The sequence below is a fragment of the Takifugu rubripes genome, chromosome 15, assembly GCF_901000725.2.
Source record: "Takifugu rubripes chromosome 15, fTakRub1.2, whole genome shotgun sequence".
NCBI lineage: Eukaryota > Metazoa > Chordata > Actinopteri > Tetraodontiformes > Tetraodontidae > Takifugu > Takifugu rubripes.
This window is the reverse complement of record NC_042299.1, coordinates 5,023,619-5,036,534: the sequence shown is the minus strand read 5'-3', so window position 1 is coordinate 5,036,534 and position 12,916 is coordinate 5,023,619. Positions and strand designations below refer to the sequence as shown.

At 43.0% G+C, this 12,916-nt stretch overlaps 1 protein-coding gene across 6 annotated transcripts in view; it reads right to left on the bottom strand.

Annotated features, from left to right (window-relative positions):
• kctd16b (potassium channel tetramerization domain containing 16b) overlaps positions 1 to 12,916 on the bottom strand; it is a 140,805-nt gene that overhangs the window by 95,120 nt on the left and 32,769 nt on the right. The window contains exon 2 of one of the 6 annotated variants that reach the window (XR_003890941.1): positions 1,955 to 2,503. The exons of 4 other annotated variants lie outside the window; for them this stretch is intronic. Coding sequence is in view for 1 of the 2 variants with exons in the window: in XM_029848140.1 (XP_029704000.1) it covers positions 2,023 to 2,042 (20 nt within the window). In the remaining variant the exon portion in view is untranslated. Of the gene's footprint in view, positions 1 to 1,954; positions 2,504 to 12,916 lie in introns of those variants that run through there. One more of the 6 variants, XM_029848140.1, reaches the window with a different exon arrangement.

Here is a 12,916-nt window from a genome sequence, read left to right as displayed (position 1 = left end):
CTCCATCAACCAATAGATTTGTTGTCATGAGCACAGGACCGCTCCACTTTGACCCAGCCAGTGTTCTCCTGCAATAAACTCACATATTCATGAGCGAAAGTCACTCTGTCACCTACAGATCAATTCCAGTGATTAATAGAAGCACGTGAGCAGGCAATTCTTTGTAATGGGGAAAAAAAATACAGTAAGTGCTTTTTAATCTAAAAGCAACCAAGTGGCAACCTGAAGCAGCAGAACATAAACAGAACAAATAAACAGTTCTGGTCAGAGATGAAAAGCTTTGTCACAAAAAGTTAGTGTTTATTCTGTTTTTTAAACGTCTAAGTGCATCAAAACATTCACTGATGGCATCTTTGTGTGGTTGGTTTTAAAATGAAAAAACATATGTGCTAATTTATTTGTGGCAATAAAAGTGCACAGTTGTCTGTGTTACAAGTGCAAGTGTCCTCTCCGGTTATCTCTCATGGCAGCGTGAACAAACACACTGTAATCACTAAACAATTGCGTGGACATTATCACCACCCAGCAGAGCGCTCACAGGCTGGTATCTCTGGCCCCCGTCACACACATTGTCGCAGTTTCCATCTGGTGCACAAAAACTGGAGCAGGAGGTCGGGAATGTTGTTTTCAGAATGTAATTGCTTGCAGATTACTGATTACTGTTAGCTCAGCGTGATACTTTAGGTGGTTACTTTAAACTGGGGGTTCAATGTTGTCACTATTCAACCACTATTATCATCTGTAAGACTGATGATCTCTTTTACATCCAGGAACAGAATACTATTGATAAGTTTTATCCCATAGTTTCCTTTGCCTCTGATAGCAGTCGGGCTCTCTCTTATCTCTATCTCTCATGTGACCTTCTCTGAGGTAAGGAAGTTTCTTCACAGACCTGCCCATTGTCTTCTTTCTCTGCTTTATTTGCTTCTTTGACATCTTTCTCTTTCCCCAGTCACATTTTTCCACTGTTCCAGCAATGATTGCGAGTGACTTTCCTTTCTTGGGGTGTCCATAGCAATGAGTAGCATCAAGGCTACTAAACCCATCTGAGCTTGTCTCCAGATGTTCTCTTAGATTAGTTTGCTCAGGAGTCTCTCTTTCTATAAAAGTTTCTGCACACTCTTTGTTCCTTTTTTTCTGCAGAAAGCAACAGAAATTAACTTCTCAGTGCATATTTGAAACCACATGGAAGCAGTAAAAAGCATAGAAATGTAGTCAATGTTACTCAGGAATGACAGTTTAGGAACAACCTAGAGACCTATAGATTAAGATAAGTGCACAAATTCTTAAAACTCTGATGGACAGCTCAAAAATCAAGAGTCAACATACAAGTCAAAGCATGAGGGAGAACTTCTGGCTACAGATTAAATCGATGTGGGGAAGCAGAACGGATGGTTTGGAGCAATGAAGAGGAATAAAAAGATAAAGAAAGAATGGTGTAAACTCTGGAAGGTAGGCAGGCTGAAACAACCCTATTGTGCCGTGAAATCCTCTCGTGTCCTGACTTAAGGAGGTACATACAGAAAAAATCCTTATCTGTTTTATACACTCCATCTTCCCCATGTCGACGTGGTTCACATGGTTCACGGTTCTTCTCTTCTCCTTGTTCTAAAGGAGAACTGAAGCAACTCCGCTGGACTTGATGTGAGACTAATTTTAAATTTTTTAGCTTTTTGAGATGATATGAAGTAAATGGTTGATATTAACCCCTCCTTCTGAATCCCTGGCCGCACAGGTGAATGTGAGCATGCATGCTCGCTAGTGTCACAACATCTTATTTATGAACTCCTGGAAAGGAATGCAAGGTGCCAACACCAGGAATAATCCCAGCAGGTGGATTTAAAGAAAACAATACAAGAGAGCATGTGTGAGAAAACAGCAAACTTGGTGAAGGAAAAGGCAGGACCCTGGATATCTCTGCACACCCTCTCCAGGCTTCCATTTACACATTTACCTCTTTGACCTTGATGTTTTTAGTCCAGATCCACCATGGCAGGCTTTTGCTGCACCGCTGCTCCTTGTTTAAAGCCATCTCCAGTCACCTCCAGTGGAGCACACAATGGCAGCCAATCAAGAAATGAATAGAGGCCAAAATGAACACGGAACAGTTTGGGCAAAAGAAAAATCTGATTCATGCTTTCAGCTCCACATTGTCTGCACAAGCAAGCTTGTATAGCGAGTGGCGAAAAAAACTTCTTGAATGGCATGCATTCCAGATGTGCCATTAGTAGTGACGGTGTCAAAACTGCACTGCTGCTGAACAAAGGCTGCATTTCCAAAAGTCACAGCTTTGTGATTAAGTTGGAAGCTGGCAGATTTGGATGAGTATCAGCTCTGGACAGCTTCCCAAGGGCCTCATTAAGGACCAACAATACAACAACAGGACCAACATAAAATCACACATGCTGTCACAAGAATGCACATGAACACACATATACAGTTTGTTGCTTCTCTCTTCTCAACCACTGATAGATGCAGTTGTGTAGCGGGTGTGCTGGAAAGCCTGGAAGTAAAAAATAATTGACAGTAAAGGAGGTGTCATGACTCACAGAGCAAGAGCCACTCAGAGACCACTGCTGTCCACTTGGACCTTATTTAGCCAGTCTATGGTTCATTATGAGACTGGTGAAGTTTGCTGTAGATGTCCATCTGGGTCCTGGATCTTTAGCCTCAGCAGCTCCAGCTTATTGTGACTTCTCAAGCAGCTTCAAAGTTGATCTCAGACAAACTGTCATCAGGTACGTGTGTCTGTGTGCATATGACTTGTGTGTATGTGCCCCTCCCCCCCCTGCACTTGTACACTACATTCTGAAACCCTAAAATTTAATTTTCCTACAGCTCACCGCTGAAGCTCCATGTGGTGCCTCTCAGTTTCATCCATCATGAGGTACTGTTGGTGGCTCAAAATAAAATAATAGACTGCAAAGAATCCCAACAGATTAAAGTGGGAAAACAAACATAGATTCATTTCAACACTGTGGTTTAAGCTAATTGAATGAATGCTAGTCCAAATTACTGTACTAATACTTTGAAATGTTACATTCAAGCCCAGACATGGGATTTTTCATAGTTTATCCCATCTTTTATTGATCAAACATGGCAGGCAGAGAAAGCTGATTAGCTTCACAGAGTCCAACGTTGAATATATGCAGCACAAATTTACTTCACGTAGCTTCCAGTCATGTGGCACTCAGTCAGATGAGGTCTAAAAAGACATGCGTGTGCTTCGCGCTGTATGCAAATGCATGCTAATCTGCCCATAGTTGGCTATTTCTGGCACGAAAGCACACTTTGCGGGTTTCCCACAGGTAAATTCCCGCTGTTACATCCCACTCAGATGCTAGCTGATGGTGATCCCACAGCGCTGCAGGAGGGAGTGTTCTATATATTTTTCTACCATATACAATCTAGTACTCCACGTCAGTGTAACAGCTCCAGATGTTTTTTGTTATTTTTGATTGACATTAATGAGCAGAAAAGACCAAAATGGCAGGAACAACAACATGCTAGGAAAATTATTGGATGATTGCTGGGGGTTCCCCAGGATCCCGTGTATGCCATTTCCTTAATGTTGGGGTGTGCAGTAATGGACAGAATAAACTTCCTCTCTGTATTCCCCTTCACTGCGGTGATGCTGATTCAACTGAACACTTGACTGCCCCAAAACAATGACCCCAATGTGAACCTTCTCATGGGATCACAGCATCTAGCTGCTGCCACATATGCTCACCAGAATAATTATATAATATGTGGACATCAAAAGAAATACAGGTTTTGTTGGAGGAAAGAACTTTTGCATTAAGGGCTACTACTAAATATCTTTAGTAGAAAATTACCACTTGGGCAACGTATTAACATAAGAATTAACCCTCTGGCTAAAAGCACAGGCCTGATATTGTAAGGCAATGATCACCAAAGAGAGGTGTCAGTTTTTATTTCAGCTCTAAATTGTCCAAAAACATTGTGCATATAAAACACACTGAGACTCAACAGCAACGGAAAAATGTACAATTTTTATGCAAATTTAAATGCAAGAGGTGACCTATTTTCATGTGTGTGTGGCATGTGTGAGTTCATGCGCTGCCGATCACCTTAATTGTTCGGGCAGTTGCAGCTGTGGCGTTCCCCTTAAAAGGAGACTGTGCTGCACTGGCTGCTCTTGTTGTCGAGCTTTTGGGTGCCACGCCACAGTTTACTTGGTCCTCCTCATTTGATTGCTGTGCGGTCGGGCTGTGCTATCCCATGCGCACCTGGGTCTGCTGTCATCAGAGCTGGGGAGCCGTGGGTGTCTTTGGTTCGTCGGCTGTTTGGCCCTGCTAGCGGGAACGCTGTGGTGGCTCGGTGTGCGTCTCCATTTTAGAGATTTCTTTCCCTTACCTGACGAAATTGTTACAGGTGCCGGCTCTAGTGCGCTTTCCTCCCGTTGCCGTTGGCCGGCTGCTGTTTTGCCCTCCGCATCGCGTTTATCGCGTATGCTCCCGACTGTCACTCCTGTCTACCTCTGCGAGGTATCATCGTGTGGGGTCCAATCTAAAGTGCGAGTGTGTGAGTGAACTGCGCCTCTAGGAGGACTAGGATTGCCTTTATTTTGGGTTTAATGTTTTGTTGCGGGGGTTATTTTGCATGTTTATTTGGGGTTGATTTGTGATTATTGTTTGTGTGGGTTATTTTGCATGTTTATTTGGGTTTGACTAAGTGTGCTTTTTGTATGTTTATTTGGGTTCTATTGTGTACGTTTTCTGTTATTTTCTAAGTGGTGCCGATCCTACCCTGTGGGGTGCAGGTGTTTTAAGGATAATTGATAAATCTTGAATATGAATTTAATATCTGCATGTTGAGTGTGTGTGTGTGAATGGGTGTGTGAGTATTTTAGCAATTGTTGTTAGCGGATATCCGGAAATGAAGGTATTAATTTTGCACATTGGACCAGTCTCTTATCCTCATTAGAAAACACTTGTGCGGCCTTGATAATTCTCCAGGTGGAATTCCTGGGGTGGCGTTGTCGACTTAGAAAAGAGATATACCGAGCCCCGTCTGGGCCCCGCCACATGTGCTTAGCTGAGTTCATATGCCAGGTGCCGGCCTCCTGCAGTTAAATGTGTGACTCGGGTAGGGGTGGGGATACAAATCTCTGGATTCCCATTGAACATATGCTGCATTTCACAGTATCCATACTGACAACTTTTACAGGTGTTTCTCTTTGGAGCTCCTTGCACCCCTTCGCTGTGCATTGGATCTGTGTGAGATCCAGCAGGTAGATAGCTATGCCGTTACCTGAGCAACGACAGTGTAACCGATACAAGGCACAGTGCTAAATGACGCATCCTGCTGTTTGTCTCATCTATTCTTCATTCTTTTTTTCCCCCATTCTTGGCTTGTGCTGCTCTCTCCATCACATGCTTTGAATTTGCAGTATCCAAGGCAACGGCCATTCAGCTGCAACCCCACAATGAAATGAGCACCAGTTTAATTCCTTTTTATCACTGCATCTGTGTTTAGACTCTTCATGATTAAGTAGAGAAAATGTCTTTGCCTGGATTTAAAGGTAATCAATGCAAACCTGGGTCTGTCAATAGTGCTGATTTTCTAAAATCACCCCTTATTGCTCTTAAAATTATACTTTATCCACTGGTGTCCTGTTCCAGTTGGAAGAGGTTGTACAGCCGACTGGAAGGCAGTGGTGCCCCAGGTTGTATATCTATGTCAGGAGGCCCCATCGCTTGCTGAAAGCCTCCCCCAGGTCATGATACTTGAGAGATTTAGGAGTTCAGGGAGAGGAATCACAGAGGAAGACTGGATGAGAGAGCTAAACGGAGAGTGTTAGTATAACAAAAGGTTCTTCAGCTAGTTGCCAAACCACTTGTCTAATCTAATTGAAGATTGTGGACTTTAAGCCAGGGCAAACCAAGAACAGTAGTCCCTCCATCTCTCCCTGAGACGGTTATCCAGGCAGAACCCCAGACCTACAACTTCTCAAGATCTGGGGTTACCGGTAGTTATCTCTGGCAGCTAGTTCATTTAAATCCTCATTTAAGCCTTTAAACTCCTGTGGCATTATTCCAGTAGTTTTTCCTACCTGACCAGAGTAGCAGCTGGAAATAGGATTCAAGGTTCGGGAGATATGCACCAATGGTGCTGGTGTTTTGGGGAATGGAGTTCTCAGCAGACACTGAGACTGACCGAATGAGTGACTAAGCAGAAGAAGCTGGGCTGGCCTGGTGAAGAAGAACATTGGCCTAAAGCTCCTGGAGGTAAGTTAAAATCTCCATTAGTAATTTATTGTGTTGGCCAATGAGTGCTCCCTGGGAAGCCAAAGCATGCCTAAAAATCTCACTGTCTGCAAGGTCCATTGTGGTCAGATCATTCTCCTATGATTAATTCGGGATCACAAGAGGACCTGCAAATGTGTAGTCCCCCCCCCCCCCTTCTGTATTCATCTACAGGTATCGCTGCCTTCAGAGCTGCATACTGACCTCCGACCCCGCTGACCCACTCAACCTGAACCTACCGGCAACCTACTTTACTAAATATAATGTATTTCTGTATGTACCCTGTGGACCATGTGTGCCTATTCTCTCCTCTACCTCTGCTCTTGTCTACTCTACTCCCCCTTCTCTCCCTCTACCCAGCCGGCCATCAGCAGGAGGGTCCCCCTACATGAGCCTGGTCCTGCTCAAGGTTTCTTCCTGTTAAAGGAGTTCTTCCTTGTCACTGTTGCTTGTTTAAGGATAGGCCCTGGGATTCTGTAAACCGCCTAGAAACACTTTTGATTGTAAAAGATGCTATACAAATAAAGATTGATTGGCAAAGAAAATGAATATGTGGTGACCTTGGAAAGAGAGAAAGCAAGCATGAGTTCATCTTGAGAAAATAATTTTTTGCTTGGGTTATCACCTGCAAAGAAGAAATGATCATGTGCTACAAAACAATGTCAGTTGCTTAGAAAGGCTGCCAATCAAGCTGATCAGCTGTGTATGTGACGGTTGCCAGTGAACCAAAAAAATGGATCAACCACACCCCCTAGGGAAAGCACAGAGCAAACAAAAAAAAACAACCCAAACACTGGATTGCAGAAATAATGGTTATCCTAAACTACAGTACTAACATCAATTGTACCTTTTTATCAAAAAGTTTTCCATTGAAAGCCACAGATGCCAGGTCCAAGTGTTTAGCTGTCCTCTTGCAACATTCTAACTTTCAAGATAAGTGAATACGAATACGTCCCGCTCAGACCGATGTCATGTCTGAGCTTATCAACTGTTGTGCCATCACGAGTAGGAACTGAATAAATTCCATATGGAACAATTATGTACAGGTGAAAATCTTATTTGGAGTTTTCAGCACACGGTCCCAAAACATTATTTTCAACAGAAGCTCAACAGACTGACTGAAGGTGATAAAGCCCTGTCGATGTGATAAAGGAAATAAAGAATAAGTCGAGACATGTTCACTTTTCATTACCTTTTGGTAAAATTTGTGGCCCAAAAACAATGGGCCAGATTCACGAAGCGTTCTTACGAACACATTTGTTCTTAAGTCCCATTTACGAACAGTTTACGAAGATTGTGGCATTCACCAATTTCTTCTTATCCTGGATTTATTCGTAGGTAAGAACAAATCCTACGAACACTCAGGAGTACTCTTGCGCACATTTCAGTGCCGACATGTTGGCATGGTTGTGTTTTCTTCTCTTGTGCAGTTCAATAAAATTCAATATTACAATGATAATTCTGTCATTTATTTATTTATTTGTTTATTTCCTATTTTTGGTGATTTACGGAGAATTTTAAAATTACGTAAATGTGCCAATGACTTAACATTAATCAACCAAATTGGAAACCATGCCAAAACTGTCTTTTTATTTGATTTTATCTTGATTTATTTTATTAGGGGATCGAGGATATGCCCTGGTTGTTGACACCACTGACCAACCCTCAGACTCCACAGGAGTTTTATTCAATCAGATGCATGCGCGCAGTCGCTCCACCATTGAACGCACCATCGGCATGTTAAAGGGGCGCTGGATGTGTTTGGACACAGAGCCACAACCCCGTGAGGATGTGCGTCCTGACGCAATGATGGGGCCAGACTGCAGGCACGCGGTTCACGTTCGAGCGCGATTAATTGCCCGTTTGTGAATAAAATGCATTATTGTCACAATCCGAGCACAGCTTTTACACGTTTATTTTTTTTACATTCTTCTTTTTTTTACATTCTCGTTGATTTCTTTAAGCGTGTTGGCTATAGTCATCAGGGTTGAGGCAATTTTATCAAGCGTGTTAGCCATCCTTTCTTGATTGTTCAACACGGCGTCAGAAATCAGGCGTGGAGAGGCAAGCTTTGGGCATTTGGCTGCTTTTTGCTCTGTCTACAGGGTCCTGCTGCAGTTCCTTTTATGGGCATTAGTGGGCGGTGACTTATGCTAATCGTATGTTAATTAGACTCACCTGGCACGCGCTTTCAATTTACGAACAGATGGCATTCATCAATCTAAGAACACAGCTGCGAACAATTCTGGGGCTTACGAACGCGTTGATGAATCCGACGTAGGGTTTTCTTAAAAAAACTTCTTAATAACAACTTAAGAAAGAATCTAAGAAGATTCTTAAGAACATATTGGTGAATCTGGCCCAATGTTCTGAAAACACTACTTGCTTTTTCTTTACAGAATTTTTCTTGTCTGGGTCTCCAAACTCACTACTGCTTCATATGCCAAGAAAACAATCAGCCATAGGTGGAAACTGCTTTCATGACAGTAATATAAACTGGTGGAAAAATCCCTGTTAAGGAGATTTGAGGACCAGTATACCTTATAGCCACTAAGAACACTTGCTCCATTATTAAGAAAATGCTGCTGAAACATGGCTTGTGTGTCTTTTAATTGCTTGCTTTCCCCCCTGAACTGCAGTCTGGTAATCTGCTAATATTTCTGAAAAGCTCTCAGTCTGCTTTCCAAACCAATTAAACTGAAGTACTATCCAGCCTAAAAGGGCCCTTCCGGTCGTCTCCTAGACAGCCTCTCTTGTCTGGCACACTTGCATATACCCGGCACAAAAATAGACACATTTTTACTCACACACGCACTTCTGCTCAAAGGAGGGAGAGATGTGAGGTTAATCACAGCCAGGCAGATCAGCCCAGACATGCTCTGAAGTACACGTAACCTACAAATGTTCTTATTGTGGGTTCAGTTTTGGTGTTTTGCAGCTAACATGTTTGCCCATGTTTTCTGTAGAACAGTGAGACATGACATATCATATACCGAGGACGACACATCATAATTTCCCAGTGCAAAAAAAAAAGCTAGAGCCAGTTTTGGCTTATAGATGCCACCAGTGCGGTGACATTGATGGATAGTCTGATATTGTCTCCATAATCCTGCTTCCACTCCATCTGACACAAGCCCCCTACCACTGCCCACTCTTCTATCTTCTCTGGCTTTCATCAATTCTCTAAATTATATCTCTCCTCTATCTCTTTCTCAATTATGTTCCTTCTCATCTGCAACAACACACTCATCTCTCATCATTTTCAGACATGTATGTGTTTTATGACTCCTGATGTCCTGTAATTTCAGCTCGGGTTCTTTCTTGTTCTCTCTGTCTTTGTTTGTGGACAGCAACATGTTCACAAGCCTCCATTATTCCTATAAGCATTTCACACAATCAAAGAGCAAAGATGCTACTCTGTGTGAAATACATGCTGAAGGAAACTGTCCTTCAACTGCTGAGGAATTTTCCCACATTATGGAGAGTTTATCTGTGAAATTCTGCTCTAGAAAGTAAAGAAAGTTCGTTCGCATTACTGGGAAAATTAAAGCAAGCCATTTGCATGATTTCAGCATCCACTCTTAAGTTAATATCAACTTATTACTTCCATTAAGTGTAACTTCCAAATTAATAGAAACAGAGAAATGGGTGCTGTAGTGTTATCCCCCCCACCCCTTCACACACACACACCCACACACACCCACAATCCCCCCCCTGCCCAACAAGCTCTACTTAATGGGTCTCTTCTGGGCAATCGTATGTAAAATGATGCACTTTTAGCTCGGACATGGCTCCACTCAGGGAACGTCAATACATTTCTCAAAAGACAATTTTCTCAACCAGGAGATTATGGTTGAAGCTGCGAGAATAGATGGCAGATTGTGGCACACCATTGGTGCTTTCCACCTTTATTAATTACTGCAATTTGTTTCCACTATCTGTGAGCAATGCGGGGCAACCATTTGCTGCTATTGTCTTCCTTAAGGCCTTTTTTATTGGCACACACTCACATAACACAAAGCCAAGTTAAAAAACAAACAAACTCAAAGACCTCCATTTTTACATACACCTGCAAAAACGGAAATTAACACTTAAAGAATAAGTGCTTACCAGTCATTTAAAAGTAGATTACAGATGATAGATGTTTTTAGCACTGTATAACATCATTCTAATGTTTTCTCATTTTTTAGCTGAATATTTCATATTTAGCCACTGCCTTCCACTGGGACTTGTGTAACATGTTCCTCTGAGTTTTCCCAACTGCAGAAAGAATAGACACTGGGCCAAACTGGTACCGAAGTTCTGTGGTGTGAAGTCAAGTCTTCCAACTCTGTTTCTGATGTCACTTTTCCCTCAGTTGACTTTGTGACAGGTTGTCATTCTCTGTGCACAAAACAATCCTTCATTTTACTCTAAGAGCCAACAGTCCATTTTTAGCATTTAAGCTCTGTGTGTGCACATGATTCCAGCTCTGCTCCTCAACTGAACAGCACTAGTCAGGTTAGCTTTGTCATCACTTGGCTTTTGCCTTCTCCAACCTCATACATCATGTGACCAGGGAGAGCAAAAAAAATCAGTTTTCACCCAGCATGGATCAGAGAAGAGGGAAATCGCACAGCATTCTCATGCAACCTGACTGAACTCCCACTGTTTGATTACAGCAATCAATTGGCTGAGATAGCTGCAAAGGAGAGTGTGTCCACGTGCGCTCCTGGGGAATTGTGGAGCGGACAAAGCAGAAGAGACCATCAGAGGGGACCTTTGCATGCACTTCACTTTACACATGTACTCCTCGGAACAACATGTGGGATGCATGTCAAAAAGGATCGTGGATTATTGTAAAGTGGGGGTGGGGAATAAAAGAGCATTAAGAAGGCCCCCTTTCCATGTTTTACATCATGTTTTTTTTTTTCATTAGATCTACCCGCAATCAACCAGTAGGTGTGGTTTGAGTTTTAGAATCAACATGTTGATGATCAATGGTTACAAAAAGAGAGAAGCACATATAAAAACTGGTGTGAAAGGATTTCCCCCCCAAATCTTTAGGAACAAGCATGAATTAATATAAGACTGATGTGCAGCTGAAGATGCACTGTGAATACAAATTTCACCAGTCACATCCCACACTCTTTGCTGCAACTGTTGCCAGAAGTCTGGTTACCAGGCTCGCCCATGATTTCAACCATTACACAACATTTCCTTTAAAGACTCTTCTTCGATAGTGTGCGCTGTGTTCCTAGAAATGCAGTGATGTGTTGAAATGAATTTGTAAAGCATGATGATGCAACTGATAATTCGCTGGAGGGTTATGCCTATTTGTAAGCAGCAGTTGTTCTGAGAGTGGCACCAGAATAAGAATGACTGAATAACAGAGGTGGTGGACATGAACATTGATGCAGTAATGACAAAAGTGAAGTGTTTGCCCCTCCTCTCTGCAGGGTTATAGATAACCTACATGCTGCAAAGCACTTAAGCTACCGTATTTTCACGACCATAAGGCACACTGTATTAAAAGGTGCAGTCTCAGTTATGGGTGCTATTTCTGTATTTAAAACATACATAAGGCGCACCGTATTATTAGGCGCATGCTGAAACATACAGTAAAAAATGACAACGGAAGTAAAACAGTGAGTTTCGACACATTTATTGAACAAAATATTCATTCTTCCGCCACTTAACCGTCAAAGTTTTCATCTTCTGTATCTGAATTAAACAGCTGCACTATTTCAATGTCCAACATTCCTCTTCTTAATCATCTGAATCGGACTCACCGACCGGTTCCGGTTTAGCGTTGATTTTGTGAAAGCTCTTACCGGTATAATATATGAAGACGGTATCATAGCCCATGCGTCTACAATCCACCTGCATATGGTGGCATAACTTGCCCACCGCTGCCTCACAGCCTTTGTGTTCGCCTTCCATCATCCAGCGCTCTGTCCGTTTCCGTGGCAGCTGAGAACCACGGTGAACGACGACTTCTCGTTGTGCGTATCGCCACCGTGCTGGTCCCTTTTTCTCCACTTTGTGGGTCAAAGGGATGTCAAAAGTCAGAGGGATCTCATCCATATTGGTGATGTGACTGGGCGCGGTTATCTTGTCGTGGCAGTAGGTGTGGAAGATGGCCACCCTCTCCTGGTAATCCACTGGCAGCCGCTGCGCAACAGTTGTCCTTGCACGTAAGGAGAGATGCCGCCTCCTCATAAAGCGAAAACACTAAGATTGCTCGATTGCCATTTTCAGCCGCATATTCGGTGGCCTGCAGTTTAAAGTAAGCCTCATTCATACGCGTCTCGCTTGACTGGCGCCATTTTAGGGGAGCCTTACGCGTAGGTGTGCGGCTAATCGATTGGCGGAGCATTTACCGTAGTGCACCCACCAAAGGCGCACAGCAGATTTTGGAACTCAGTCCACACACAAGGCGCACCATATTATAAGGTGCACCGTCGATTTTTGAGAAAATCTCAGTGTTTTAGGTGTGCCTTATAGTCGTGAAAATACGGCTTTAACTTGCCCACCCTTTTTGCTGACTCTGCTGTGCTAGCCTGCTTGGTTCAGACTGGGGAGGCGTTTGCAGCCTGTGTTGGCTTTATCCTTGTAGACCCATGTCCAGGCTGGGCAGGGAGTTGTTCTGTCCTTTCTTTAAGGCA